The 15,329-nt window shown below is 48.1% G+C and overlaps 1 protein-coding gene across 1 annotated transcript; it reads right to left on the bottom strand.

Moving 5' to 3' along the window:
• Positions 1 to 872: 872 nt before the first annotated feature.
• Positions 873 to 15,329, bottom strand: OGFR (opioid growth factor receptor). The gene is made up of 8 exons (XM_035123926.3): positions 14,932 to 15,329; positions 11,965 to 12,012; positions 8,463 to 8,525; positions 8,013 to 8,094; positions 6,360 to 6,438; positions 4,875 to 4,941; positions 4,049 to 4,197; positions 873 to 2,906 (listed from the first exon to the last, which is right to left on the bottom strand). The coding sequence occupies exons 1-8, from the start codon at positions 15,214 to 15,216 to the stop codon at positions 1,310 to 1,312; spliced, it is 2,370 nt and encodes a 789-aa protein (XP_034979817.1). The 5' UTR covers positions 15,217 to 15,329; the 3' UTR covers positions 873 to 1,309.

Genomic DNA, 15,329 nt, shown 5'->3' with positions numbered 1-15,329 from the left:
CTGGGTGGGGCTGGTGGGAATTGCCAGCCCACCAACAACTGGAGGGCCACTGGGTCCCCCGCCAGGCTTTAAAACCTATGCAGGTTCCAGTGAGGTTATCTGAAGGATTGCAGCTTCCAGTATTCCTGCCTGGTCCCCAAGACCTTCATACGAGGCCGCCTCTAGATTTCTCCTACTGCAAGGCAGACACGCTAGACAGGTTCACCTGGTGCCACCTATCTTCTTTTGGCACAAAGAAGACATTTGTATTTTCAGACTGTATTCGAAAGCTTTTAGTGCATTTTAAGATGATTGGAGGCAATCATTTGCCCATACTGGTTTTACATTGCACTTGCGCTGCCGTGTGCTGGATTTTAGTCTATATTGTGTTGAGATTGCTATAAGGTTTTGATTGCATTCATTTGCATGTTTTGAATTATAAGCCTGAAAACCACCCAGAGGCCTTGGTTGATGGTGCAGTATAGGAATGTCGCAAAGAAGCCTTCAGTTGCATTGGGGGGCAAGGCCAGTCACTAGAGACCCCCCACAAGTCCCGTCTCACTTTAAACTCTCCTCATATGGATAAATGGTTAAGTAGCAGGAAGCAGAGAGTGAGAATAAACGAACAGTTCTCCCAATAGAGATGTAGAAAGCAGAGTCCTCCAAGGATTGGTCTTGAGATCTGTGTTTTTTAACTTATTCACAAACCAAAGTCTATGGGGAGTATTTGGAAGAAAACAACTGTTGTTCCTTACTTCTCTACATTTAAGAACATGAAATCAAATGCCCAAAACATTCTTCTCCCAAGAGACCTTTGCAAGATTGTTTAGCTTAGAACTCATTCTCAAACATGCCCAATTTAATGATGAAGAAAAGAAACTAGAAGCTCTAACTAGAAGTTAGGAACTTTTATTTTAACAAAGCAAGATTAATTTAACAAATAAGATTCCTTTCGGACCTTCTAGTAAATACTGGAAAATTTGCCCACAAAGTGGCATTTACTTGCTCAAAAAAATGATTTCCGTTTTGAAACCAGAGCTATTTGGAATCATTTATAAAGTGAAGGAAAAAACCCACACACATTATTTTAGAAGATCAAGTACGCAAGTCAACAACTGGGGGTGTTTCATCTCAAAGCCTTTGTTGTCTGTTCCCAGTGAAAACAACCCATTTAGAGGTCTTGGGCTTCATAATCAAGTATACAAAAAAAGAGGAACCAAAACACACACACGGGCAGTGGACTGGTTCTGTTCTGATCAACTTGTAAAACAGTATGTCCTTTTAACTGCCTCCAGAATCAGTGGAACCACCTTTCTTATCCAGGATAAAGCTATTCTGCTTCTGGCCCTGATACAGAATTCACACTCTCCACTGTTTCAGGTGCTTCATTCCTATCTGCCACTTCCTCTGCCTTTCCTTCAATGCCCCCCTCTTTCTGTCCTGGGCTTTCGCCACCCACATCCTCCTTTTCACTGAATGGCAGAGTTTCGCTGGCCTGCAATCTCTTGCCTTCCACGGCAGTAGTTCCTTGCTTGCCAGACTGGGCTGGCGCACAGCTGTCCGGTGAAAGGCTCGACGGGGCGTTAGTTTTGGAATTAACCAATAAATCCACACCTGGCGTTCTACAGTCGCTATTTGTAGGAGCGCCACCCATTGTTTCTGTCGCATCGCGGCAGGCTCGATCCGTCCTCTCGGTGCTGGCGGAGCTTATCTGAGTCTCAGAGGACGCCACCTCGATGCCCGCCTCTGCGGGTGTCCCCGAGGCACCGCCTTCCAATGCCATCTCAACTTTCCGCCTTTTTCTCATTGCGTCAGTGGCTTCCGTCTCCTTCAGGTATCTACCATCAATAGCAGCTCCTTGAGGCAGTGAAGGGCAGGCCTTCTCCTCCGTGAGCAGAAGGCCACCGGTCCCCTTCTGACCAATCACAACCTCTCCGAGGTTGACAGAGATCTTCTCAATGTCGGTGGGGCTTTTCACCACCCTGACGCTTTCCTCGCTCAGCCTGCTCATCTCCAGCTTCCTCTTCTTGCATTCCTTCAGACTTTCACCGGACGCTCCGCTCTCAGCCTCGTCTGCAGGATCCTGCTTTTCCAGCTGGGGAGACGAAGAACCTGACGCTCCATCTTTCCTCTCGCCCTCCTCCACAAGATCCTGCCTTCCCGTTTGGACAAACGAAGAAACCGCTGCGTCTTCTTTCCCGCCGTCCTTCTCCGCCCTGACTTCCTCTGATGTTGCGAGCCCACGTTGACTCATCTTAGCTGAAGCTTCGTGTTCACCTGCGGGACTCGTTTGGGGTCCCGGAGAATCTCCGGCCTGCAATCCATCGCCACAGATCCCAGAGGAAGGCTCTCCCTCACTAACTTTGCTAGGGACAGAGTCGCTGGATGAAAACCCCAGCTCAGCATTACTTTTGCATACAGGCTCAACAATCAGATTTCTGGTTGTTTGGTCTACAGCAGGGTGAACGGTGCCTGTCTTGTCCAGCAGCTCGTCTTGATCGTTTCCCACACTCTCCCTCCTAGCAGGCTCTTCCTCAAGTCTCTGGCACGTTTTATGCTGCTGCTCGACTTCACTCTTTCCTCCAGTCTCCTCTCCATCCTCATCCTGCCCCCCCTCAAGCCGCTCGCTGTTCAGGAATTCTGGGGAGCGGGGTTTGAACCGGCGGAGCTTCCTGTGCGGGCCCCAGACGAAATCCCGCTTGGGCGTGAAGTGCCGCCATGCAAAATGCACCAGCTCCTGCCGCTGCTGCTTGTTCCGGACAGTGAAAACAAAGTAGTCCAAGGCACTTCTCAGAACCCGCGGGAGCTGCTGGTGGACCAGGATCTCCGTCAGGAAGAACTTCACCAGGTGAAGCTGATAGTTTTCGTAGCCCAACTCTCCCAAGCATTTCAGGATGCGGGTGATCCGTAAATTATTGTGGCTGAACCTGAAAGGGGGAGAAAGAAGGCGAAGTCAGTCTCACATTGTGAAGGCAAACAACTAGCATGGAAGGGAGCTACTATCCAAATATCCTGCAAAGGACATTCCCACTTACTTTTTGGAATGGAACAAGTGAGATGTGAAGTTACAGGGAACCAAGCAGAGGGCCTTCTTGGTAGTGGCGCCCTCCCTGTGGAATGCCCTCCCATCAGATGTCAAGGAAATTAACAGCTACAGTCATACCTTGGAAGTCAAACAGCCCAGTTTTCGAATGTTTTGGCTCCCGAATGATCAAAACCCAGAAGGGACTGTTCCAGTTTTCGAATGTTCTTTTGGAAGCCAAACGTCCGACGGGGCTTCTGATTGGCTGCAGGAAACTCCTGCAGCCAATCAGAAGCTGCACTTCGGTTTTTGAACATTTTGGAAGTCGAACAGATTCCATTCAACTTCCAAGGTACGACTGTAGGCAGCCTTGTATAGGGAAGTTTTTAGCGTTTGAGGTTTTATTATGCTTCTCTATCTTTTGGAAGGCGCCCAGCACAGCTGGAGCAACCCAGTCAGATGCACGGTGCACAAATAATAAAATTCTTATTATGATGCTTTTATGCAGAAACTCTGGTTGGCAGAGTGTTTTTGCCTTGATGGCGCTCAGCCTATCAAGCACCCCTCAGCTTAAGTAGCTGGTGTTCCCACACAGGATCCCAGACCAAGAACTGGGGGTGGAGAACGGCCCAAGTTCACTCACAAACCCACTGCAAAATCCATGGATCCTAGCGCAGCCCATCATCTCACAGAGCATTCGGGTATTGATGGCTACTGGCCATGATGGTTATGTTTTGTCAGAAGCAGTAACACTTCTGAATCCCAGCTGCTGGGAATCACAAGCGGGGAGAGAATTACAAGCAGAGAAGCAAGCTTCCCATGTGCACCTGGTTGGCCCTTGTGGGAACAGGATGAGCCATTGGCCTGATCCAGAGGGCTCTCCTGATGTTCTTGAGACTAGTACAGAATAGCTCTTTCTATGCAAGCACAGCACAAAGCCAGCTTCACTCAGCTTCATTCACATTTGATGACTGCAGTAGCCAAGGGACTGCCTTGCAGGCCACTTGGTGACTTTTATGCACAAGTATGTCTAGCAAAGCAACTCACCGGTTGAGGTTCTCGAACCTCTCTCGCCAGTTCTCTGCTCGCCCCAATTTGCCTGTTTTCTCATTTAGCAGCTCGATTCCGTAGAAGTCCAGCATGAGCTTGTAAGCCCGGACGAACCTCGCCATGACTTCCTTCGATTTCTTGAAGGCCTGAAACGGGCAAGACACAAAATGGTTGTTCTTTACTGATGATTTTCTTGTTTCATTCTACTCAAAAACTGCTTTGAGGTTTTTATTACAATCCAGAGGTAAAAATATATTGTGATATTTTTTTTAAAAAAAATTAAGCACTGCTTGTTTAAACATTTTAGCTTATTTGTTACTATTTTACTTTGTGGGCGGCATTTTTGACTTATGCAACCCGTTGCGAGATGCTGTATGAACAATTATATACAAACATTTTAAAATCGAAACAGCAGCAGCAACTTTAGAAGCTGGCCAAAGTGTTCCATCAAGGAGCAACTCAGCACCCTTCATTCTGGTGCCCTCCATATACTTTGAGCTATAACTCCCTTCAGTCCTGATAGCTAGAAATGCAGGTTGTAGGTCACCTCACTGGGAACCAGAGGCAGGTCTCCATCCTCCGACCGAAAGCTAGAGGGAAGACACCTCTGGGAATTCCTGGGTTTGGTGACTGGTGCCAGTATGGAAGTGGAGAAATCGAGACACAGGTCTTATGGGCTCCAGCAGTCACAGCGGCAAAGCCACTACAGTCAGAGTTGCTATTATTTCATAAATGGGTGTAAAAAGAGGGCAGAGAACTCAGAATCCATTCCCCCCTACCTGTGGTTTTAAAGCACCTCTTTAAAGGGCAAGAACCCTCCTACCTGGATTTCTTGACAGGTGAGAAGCCGCGCACGCCAGTTCCTTCCCGGCTCACGCAAAGGAAATAACCTGGAAGGAAGTCAAACAAAGAGGAGAATCAAGCCTGCAAAGAAAACAATAATTTAGCTCAGAAACAGGCAGGGCACCCCAACTGCTAAGATGCACAGAATCCAGCATGGTGGCCCTCAAGATGTTGTTGGATCCCAACTCCCATCCTGGAAGGTGGGCTGCTGCTGCAGCAGGAAGGTTGATGGGGTGCAAACACACTGGCAGGAGCACTAGATTGTTTCCACTGGTGCAGTTCCACTGTGCTGACCTCCTTGTCTTCTCATCCCTTCTGGCAAGTAACAGTGACCCCACTTGTTCGGGAGCGAGGGTAGAGGTTCTGCCTCCCTGATGAGCACCTTCTGGAAGCAGCCATTTTATAAGAGACAATTATGCCCCTGGACTCACAATTTTTTACCAACTGCCACGAGTGTGACAGAGCTGAGAGGATTCTTCCGCATTGCACAGAAACCTTAACTTCTGCAGAAATACCCAAGAGACCTTGATTAAGCTTGAAAATGGATCAGTTTATTTAGATATGACCCACATCTTCAAGGCTTCAGAAAGTTGGCTACACATTACAACAGAGGTCTGCAACACGATGCCCACAGGTGGCTTCAGAGCCCTTCCCTGCTACCCCCTAACCCCCAAAGTTAGGCTTGAGAAAAGGAAGAAGAAGAGTTTGGATTTGATATCCCTCTTTATCACTCAAAGCGGCTCAAAGCGGCTAACAATCTCCTTTCCCTTCCTCTCCCACAACAAACACTCTGTGAGGTGAGTGAGGCTGAGACACTTCAGAGAAGTGTGAATAGCCCAAGGTCACCCAGCAGCTGCATGTGGAGGAGCAGAGACGCAAACCCGGTTCACCAGATTACGAGTCCACCGCTCTTAACCACTACACCACACTGGCTCTCTGTGTGGAGGACACACTATTAAAAGGATCTTCACTGGCTGGCAACTGGTTTAAGGTTTTTACTGCTGGTATATAAAGCCCCAAACTGCCTAGGACCTGCTCACATCTACCCAAACCCTTAGACCGACATGTGAGTGCCACACACCCCAAGCATTTTGTTTAACAAATAACTGGGGCTGAGCTTTGCATCAGCCATCAAAACCTTGAGTATGAATACAGCACAGGGACTGTGATGCTTTTAAATGTTACTCTCATTGGTCAGTGAGGGCACGAACAGTGGTAGCCCAGAACACATCAATATTTTTAGAATGCAAGCTGCAATTCACTAGTAACAATATTTGATGAAAATAACCCTGTTTTTCATTGCAGCCCCGCCCAAATGAAGTGTGTTACAGCCCCTCTGGAAGATGCTCTGGCTCAGATTTTGGAGAGCCCCCAAAGAAGAGAAGGGGAAAGGAAATACAGAAAACAGCCTACAGCACTCTCCCCCCTCCATGTGCCATTAGAATATCTAACAGGGGCCATTTACCACTGGATATATGAATGGTTTTCTTCCAGAGTTACATAGTCATTATGCCACATCTCAAGGAGATCTTCAATAAGGAGGCCTAGAAGAGGATGAAAAACATAAGTGTCTAAAATCAGGCACAACATGTAAATGGAGAGATTCTCTCACTCTCTTATTCTATACGCTGCCCTTCCTCTCAAAGATGCCCAGGGTGGCAAACAGATACCCAATTCAAAACGAAACCCAAGCAGAATGTTCAAAAACAGCTAAAACATTCCAAAAACAATTAAAGACATCTAAAGTCAGTTGCGGTTACGTAATAACCAGCACTCTTGGGGATGCCAGGAACAGTATTCTGCAGCCACCAAATGCCCGGGTAAAAAGGTAAAGGTAAAGGACCCCTGGACAGTTAAGTCCAGTCAAAGGCGTCCAGTCAAATGGGGTTGCGGTGCTCATCTCACTTTCAGGCCGAGGGAGCCGGCATTTGTCCACATACAACTTTTGGGGCCTTGTGGCCAGCAGGACTAAACCGCTTCTGGTGCAACAGAACACCGTGACGGAAACCAGAGCGCACGGAAACGCCGTTTACCTTCCTGCCGCAGTGGTACCTATTTATCTACTTACACTGGCATGCTTTCAAACTGCTAGTTTGGCAGGAGCTGGGACAGAGCAATGGGAGCTTACTTTGTTGCAGGGATTCGAACCACCAACCTTCTGATCGGCAAGCCCAAGAGGCTCAGTGGTTTAGACCACAGCGCCACCCTAGTCCCTTTGACACTGGAGGGAGGAAGATTCAGAATGGGCAAAAAATGGTTCTTCACACAGTGCATGAACTATGGGATTCGCTGCTACAAGAGGCAGCAATTGCCACTGACTTGGGTGTCGTGAAAAGAGGATTAGATAAAATTATAGAGGACAGAACTACCAATTGGCTATCAGCCATGATGGCTGTGCTGTACTTTCCACAGTTGGTGGTCATGTGCTTCTGAATGCCAGGTGATGGAGGCTTCAGGAAAAGAGAACCATAGAGTTGGAAGGGACCCTGAGGATCATCTAGTCCAACCCCCTGCAATGCAGGAATATGTCCCATATGAGGATTGAACTTGCAACCTTGGCGTTATCAGCACCACGCTCTAACCAACTGAGCTATCCAGGCTGAGAGTACTGGCATCCCCCGCTTACAACCCTGGAGAGCTGCTGCCAGTCCGTGTAGGCAATACTCGGTTAGATGCGCCAATGGCCTGACTTGATATAATGCAATTTCCAGTGTTCCAAGCCATTGGATTTTGCAGGCAATCACCACCACTCAGGGGCTGTAGGAATTACTGCACGGCTGACCTATCTGGTGTATTGTGAGGAAGAATTCATAAACACTTGCGGGAGAGACAGAGGCCTTTTGCCCCGGAAAAAAGAGAGAATGAAACCTGCTCCTTGCAACAGCAGAATACAATGGGTTCCCTTTTACAGATTTAATTTTGCCTTCCAGGGGGAACAGCTGTAGGACATATATACAGGCCTTCAATAATTTCTGCAGGGAGGGAACAGGCATAAATAAACAGCGTTGTAAAACCAAATACAATTCATTCCCCTGTCAAGGGCCAGTGGGGGGAAAGCAACCTTGTCAGAGCTAACATTTGCCTTTGGGAAAAGAGAGAATAATATAAAAAGCCATACCATTAGGCTGAAAACTCATCTCGTTTTTGTAAAACCTCAAATTCCACATTTTCTCCTCTCTCATTTCAGTTTCTTCCAAACCCTGAGGAAGGAAAGAAGGAAGGAGGGAATATCAGTGGAGGATGTGGGTGATCTATCACTGAGCTACCCCAGGACGTCGGAAAGAGCCTTTTTTTTTTTGGAACCAATGATTTATTTGCTGGAGAGAGGCTCCCATCACTCCTGGCCATGAGCCTGACTGGGGCTGATGCTGACTGGGGAGTCCAACATCTGGAGAGCACCCAGTTGGCTACCCCTGACAGGGAAGTTTCATTCATAAATTAAGCGCCATTCAGATCTTAGTTACGTGGATCATTGGGGGCTTATAGACAAGATCGGCGGCATACAATAAATGAATGACACAGCCAGCTAGCAGTCTCTTATTATGAACGATGATCAACACACTCTTACCGGATAATGTTGCCTGTATTTCTGCATATCTTTTGCTGCCATCCAGTTGCGACCAGCTGCGTTCTAAGAGAGGGGGGACGACGACGAGAGTTTAGGGAGGGACTGTGAAGCTGAATTATCACTATAAAAAACCCTCCAGACCACCCCAAAAGCTGATATAGTCCTTCCATATCGACAATGCAAAGCGCAGAGTTACTTAGATCCAAGGGAGCAAAATTCCAGTGAAGCCTGGATAGCTCAGCTCAGTTACAGCGTGGTGCTGAAAACGCCAAGGGTGCAGGTTCAATCCCTGTATGGGGCAGCTGAATATTCCTGCGTTGCAGGGGGTTGGACTAGATGATCCTCAGGGTCCCTTGACACTCCAGAATTCTATGAAAATCTATTTTAGATGCAGTGCTCATGTTTAGCGGACTATGCCAGCTCGCCACATAATCTCTCATACTATTGACAATCCTAAATCTGCAGGACCTTTAAATCAGCAGGCTTATGCTCAGTGAAGGCACAGGGGTGACTTTTATGGGGTTCTGCACAACCCCACACATCCACCCTGCTTTGGGAACTACCACCCTGCCCCAGATACGGCCCCAAGTAAGTTGCGCTGAGCAGGGTGTTCAATCTTGGTTGGGAAGGGGTGCCCCCAAATGAAAGCTGTTTGCAGAGCCCCACAGAATTCATCGCTCGCCTCAACAGAGTGGCTGGGAAAACCAAGCCAGATGGGTGGGGTATAAATAACAATAACAATAACAATAACAACAACAATAATAATAATAATATTTTTTTATTTATACCCCGCCCATCTGGCTGGGTTTCCCCAGCCACTCTGGGCGGCTTCCAACAGAAAAATAAAACACAGTAATCTATTAAACATTAAAAGCCTCCCTGAACAGGGCTGCCTTCAGATGTCTTCTAAAAGTCTGGTAGTTGTTTTCCTCTTTGACATCTGTTGGGAGGGCGTTCCACAGGGCAGGCGCCACCACCGAGAAGGCCCTCTGCCTAGTTCCCTGCAACTTGGCTTCTCGCAACGAGGGAACCACCAGAAGGCCCTCGGTGCTGGACCTCAGTGTCCGGGCAGAAGAATTATTATTATTATTATTATTATTATTATTATTATTATTATCAACAGCTGTTGAGCAGAAGCGGTGATCCAAGGCAGGGGGTCATCAAGCAGGAAGGCAAGTGCAAGGCAGGCAGGAAGTTGGGTCTGGCCCTTGGATTTTTCGCTGGGCTTTCATGGTCTGCTCCCCAACAGCCACGAATTGCTCTGGTCCCTCCAACCTGACCCACAGCAACCCATGGCTGTCTGATCCTGACTCGCCCGACTCCCTCTGTATAGGCCTGATCTGGTTCAGGGTGTGGCTGAATCCAGTGCGCAGCCCTAGTGATGTGGATGTTATGGGGAAAGAATGTCATTGGCGTGCTTCGACATGGGGGTTATAGCTAGCTGGCACCAACTTGCCATGCCTTTACTGAACCCACGGCTGCTTTGCTAGAAAAGAACTTGAGTGGTCAGTCTGTGAGCCTCGGCCTTCCTGCTCAACTGCCAACCTTGCCTCTGCGTATCGACTCTCGGCGCAGTTTGTAAGCAGACTTCCACCGTGCCAAAGGCTTTATTTTTAGTATCCCACATCACAGAACAAGCAGTCTGGTTCCATGAATAGTGAAACCTCAGTCAGGGTAGCTGAATCACTGCATGTCAAATGGTTTACTGGTTCACTCCCGTCATGCTCTCAAGTGATATTTTTACGGGAAGACATGCCCTGAGAGTGCTCCTTGGCCGAGGGCCACATTCTCTTCTGCACAACCTTCTGAGGGCCACAGCTCAGTTGGATAGAGTGTGGTGCTGATAAAGCCAAGGTTGCAGGTTCAATCCCCGTACGGGACAGCTGCCTATTCCTGCATTGTAGGAAGTTCGACTAGATCAGGGTTTGCCCCTAGCTAGCAGGACCAGTGGTCAGGGATGCTGGGAATTGTAGTCCAAAAACAGGTGGAGACCCAGGTTTGTGAAAGAATCCCAAAGGGTCATCTAAACCAGTGTTTCCCAACCTTGTGCCTCCAGATGTTTTGGGACTACAACTCCCATCATCCCTAGCTAGCAAGACCAGTGGTCAGGAATGATGGGAATTGTAGTCCGAAAACAGCTGGAGGCACAAAGTTGGGAAACACTGATCTAGACCCTGGACTAGATGAACCCAAGGGTCTTTTCCAAGTCCAAGTGAGTGGAACAGGAAATGTAAATTTGACCCTTGGGCAGCAGGTTAGTTTTTATGCGCAAGTGCGCGTGCACACACACACACACACACACCCTCCCCCATGAGGCATTAGTAGAGTTCAAGGAGGACAAGTTCCAGCCAGGCAAAAACATATAGGGTGGTGTGAGGGACAGGAGCTATAGACTACCCCCTCCCATCTTGACAACCAGTTCTTCCCCGAGCACAAGCGGGAGCGGGGAAGGGGATGAGTCTAACGGGGAAGCAGGAAGTAGAGGGCAGGGCTCTGACAGGGTCACAGAGCCCCTGCTCCGCCCGGGAGAGGAAGGAAGGGAGAGGGAAAAGGGGAGGAAGGAAAACACGGCTAGGAGACCCCTCCCTCCAGTTCCGGAGCTGCGCAAGAAGAAACGGGGGCGGAGATTGGGGATTCCCAGACTACTTTGTTGGAAAAAGACGCGGGAATCACCATTCCGGGGTACTGACCCAGACTGAGAACATGTACGTTGTACAGCTTCTGCACTGTAAATAGTCTGCACATAATAAAAGCATGAAAAGGCAGCGTGTCGGAGAGTCGTTACTCTAGAGTAGCCGCCAGCGCTCCTGTGACAGGTGGGATGCAGGGCCAGTGACAGGTATGGCCTGGGGACAGTTCCAAGGGCCAGAGAGACATTTGCTGCTCAGTGCTGAGGCTCCCCAACCCTCACACTGGACTAACGTGGTGAGTAGAGGCACCCCAATAATGGGAAGGGCGGTAACATCCACACGAACATACGCTGCAGGAGCAAGTCCATGGTGCCTCCTTATTAAAGGGATAAGTGCAGGTTTTGCACCTCTTCCCCTCTACAGTACATAAGTCTGCAAAGCAACTATGCTATTTGATGTCTTGTATCCTGCCCTTCCTTGTAAAGAGCCCATAGAGGGTGGTGAACAACGGTCTTGCAAAAATTAAATGGGTCTTAAAGTGATGCCTGGAACGAAAATGGGACTGGAGAGGTGGGGCAACCAGCGGGGAGACTGGGGTCTTCAGCCTCGTAAGGCTTTATAGATCAAAACCAACACTTCCAATTGAGCCCAGAAACTTAATTGGTAGCTACTGGGACTAACAAGCTACTTCAGCGTTTATAGTTTAGATTCTTTGCAGCTCAAAGCTGGTCCTTCAGCTCAGGAAGGCATGAAAACAGCAAGACCACCAATCTCGCTCACTTGCATCGGGCCAAAGGCCACAGGAGAACACGGATGAAGACATACAGTCCAATTCTTTAAAAGGCACAAAACTTAAAAAAGAAAACACCTACCTTGCATTTTCTAAAGCTCATGGAGCCAAGGTTTGGCCTTTGCCACTCCTGCAGAAAGAAAACAGGACATTTAAAAGTTTTAGAAACATTTAGGACATTGGTATCAACAGTCAGAACTAACACATTTCACCAACACCCGACAAAAAAATCCTCTTCATTTGGTTCATCGTGGTTCTTCTTTATTTCTGGGAATATTAAGTGGTCATAGAATTGCAAGGTCAAGAATATCAGTGGCGCAACTCCTATGACCACTGAACAAGAATCAGTGAATAGTTTGTGGCAGTCTTTTCCAACCTGGAATCCTACCAGATTTGGGGACTACAACTCAAATCAGCCCTGGTTGCTGGGAGTTGTAGTCCAAAACATCTGAAACGCACCAGGTTGAAGAAGATTGGTGTGTGGAATGACTCAGAAATAATATTTCTTTGTTGCTTGCTGACAGCTGCATTTAAACAAATGGCTTCACGGGAGCCTATTTTTCAAGCATTGCATTCAATAGTTCTGGTAACTGGCCAAAAATAGAAAATTTGCTTTTCTGGCCAAGAAGTGCCTCGGCCCAGTATACCTGAAGGAGCATCTCCACCCCCACTGTTCAGCCTGGACACTGAGGTCCAGCTCCGCGGGCCTTATGGTGGTTCCTACGAGGAGTGAGGTTACAGTGAACCAGGCAGAGGGCCTTACTGGTTGTGGTGCCCGCCCTGTGGAACGCCCTCCCTTCAGATGTCAAGGAAATAAACAATTTTCTGACTTTTAGAGGACACCTGAAGGCAGCCCTGTTTAGGGAAGTTTTTGATGCTCTACCGTATTTTTTTATATTCTGTTGGGAGCCGCCCAGAGTGGCTGGGGAAACCCAGCCGGATAGGCGGGGTATAAATAACAAATTATTGTATTATTATTTACCCAGAACATCCCACCCTGGACCAAAGAAAGTTTTGAACTTCACAAAAAAGCAGTCAATTAATTCCATACCTGGAATGGCTTACCCCTCCCCCCCCTTTAATTCATGTTCGCTTATTAATACTTTCTATTATGTAATTCTATTATGTAATGGGGGTGTTTAACCCCCAGTTTGAGAACCGGATGTGGCTTCCCAATCAATTTTTGTGTCTGACCCACCCCACTAATTTTGACAGCAGCAACAAGCAACACAGATACAGAGCTGGGAGGTGTCCCTCCTACTCAGCTGATCTGGGTGAATCAGCCAAAAAGCAGACAAATTCCAAAAGCAGACTGGTATTAAATTTGGCATCTGCACCAGCAATCTTGACCTTCTCAGGTTGCTTCCTAAGAATCAGTGCAAACTTAGAAACTGAAATATGATAGGGCCTTATACAGTACAGGCACTATTATATTTCAGTTTCATTTCTCGCAGGTTGCACAGCAAAACCAAATCCAAATATTAGTTTCTATTTCTGTTGTGGGAGATGCAAGATATACCTGAAGGAGTGTCTCCACCCCCATCGTTCTGCCCAGAGACTGAGGTCCAGCTCCAAGGGCCGTCTGGCGGTTCCCTCGCTGCAAGAAGTGAGGTTACAGGGAAACCAGGCAGAGGGCCTTCTCGGTGGTGGCGCCCGACCTGTGGAATGCCCTCCCACCAGATGTCAAGGAAATAAACAACTATCTGACTTTTAGAAGACATCTGAAGGCACCCCTGTTTAGGGAAGCTTTTAATGTGAATGAGCAGTGTGATTTCATTTGTTCCTCCCCTGCTCCTGTTGCGCTGGGGAGGGAACAAACCAGAAGCTGGCCGAACTTTACATATGTAACCCAGTGCGCATGGTTTCTTTCTCTCCAAACAAACCATGAGTGCTGGTTCACACGTAATAAAATTGGCTTGCTCCCTCGCCAATGTTGTGACAGCAGGAGCAAAGTTTTGCGCAGCGTGCAACAAAAAGCTGGCCATTTGCATTAAACCACAGCTCATTTTTAACTATGGTTAAGCTTTAAAGTGACATGTGGAAATGCATAAAATAAGAAGACTTGTTTTTAAAAAGTTTCATAACTATGCAACTATCGCCTAGTAGATTTATTTTTCTTCCATGTTCTTAATTGTTTCATCTGCTGGGTTTAGGGTTTGGGCTGTGTTTTCTGCTATGTAATGTAACTTTGGTTTTAAGAGTTTTATTGTGAAATGCACATCATCATCATTATTTTTTTATTATACTGTACATCATTATTCCGTACCTTATTGTGAATGCCCCCAAGAATTTGGCTGGATGTGTGCTATATTAATGTTGTAATAATAATAATAATAATAATATATTTATACCTCACCCATCTGGCTGGGTTTTCCCAGCCACCCAATCGAACATTAAAAACACAATACAGAATTAAACATTAATGTAACAAATTAGACCGGTGTGTTCCTGCAATTAGGAGGAAAGAACAGGACAGTTAAAAACACCTTTGCACCCCCCCTCCCCACCACCACTATAAGCGCTTAATAACAGTATCTAGCCATCGCCCCACTTCCTGCATCCCCGCAGCTTTGGGAAACGCTGGACAAGAGACCCCTTTGCAAATGCACTGATCTGCAACAAGACGTGCGCCCAACCCTTTGAGGCCGAGGAAGACGGGAGCAGCGTCCCACCTGCCCTGCCGACACCTTCTCAAATATTTCTGATCGTGGAGACGTTTTTTAAGAGGGCTTTTTGTTTTTGTTTTCTTGTTTTCACCGGAGGGAGAGGTCGAGTTACGTAAGAAGAACCGTAACAGTTATCTCCCTTCCGATCACGCCGCCCCTCCCTACGCTAACAGCGGCAAACGAGCCCCTTCTAAAACCAAAAAACACCACGTTGGGAAAGAAATCGTGCGCTGCAACCTCTCCAGTAAATGGATTTATTTTTTAAAGCGCGCTCACACACGACACCCCCCCGCGCGCCCTTGCCTCCTCCTCTGCGGAGACCCGGAAGGGATCAAAGGCCACCTTACATTCCCCCCCCCCAACCCACAGGCAAAGACCCTCACCTGGCTACCGAAGGACGACCTCCAGCCCGGGCTGCTGTTGGGCTGGGGGTTCTCTTGAATTCCTGCGCCTTTGTCATCGGCTGCTGTTGCTGGAGCCGCCCCCGAGTCATTCCTCCCCACATCTCCCTCCAGCTGCCTTCCACCTTCTTCTTCTCCTTCTTCTCCCTCCTCCTCTTCTTCCTCCTCTTCCCAGGTGGAATCGTACTCCCAGAATCCTTCCTCCTCCTCTTCCTCCTCCTCGCCTGCTTGGTCTTCCTCCTCCGTCCCCCACCGCCACTCCGCCATCCTCGCCGGAGAAGACCGGCCTCGGACGCGCGCAAGAAAGGAAACCGAAAGAAAAGCGGATGCGAGGGCGAGGAGGCGGCGGCGGCGGCGATGCAAAGCGAAAGGCACGTGGG

The sequence above is a fragment of the Zootoca vivipara genome, chromosome 7 (assembly GCF_965207765.1).
Source record: "Zootoca vivipara chromosome 7, rZooViv2.hap1.1, whole genome shotgun sequence".
In the NCBI taxonomy this organism is placed as follows: domain Eukaryota; kingdom Metazoa; phylum Chordata; class Lepidosauria; order Squamata; family Lacertidae; genus Zootoca; species Zootoca vivipara.
Note: the sequence above shows the minus strand (reverse complement) of the source record. Positions and strands in the feature narration are given on the sequence as shown.

Coding starts and splice junctions, on each gene's coding strand:
- OGFR (XM_035123926.3), bottom strand. CDS start 15,216: ATGGCGGAGTGGCGGTGGGGGACGGAGGAGGAAGACCAAGCAGGCGAG. Junction 8,095..8,462: donor AATACAGGCAACATTATCCG/GTAAGAGTGTGT, acceptor TTCCTTCCTCAG/GGTTTGGAAGAAACTGAAAT. Junction 6,439..8,012: donor GATGAGTTTTCAGCCTAATG/GTATGGCTTTTT, acceptor ATCCTCTTCTAG/GCCTCCTTATTGAAGATCTC.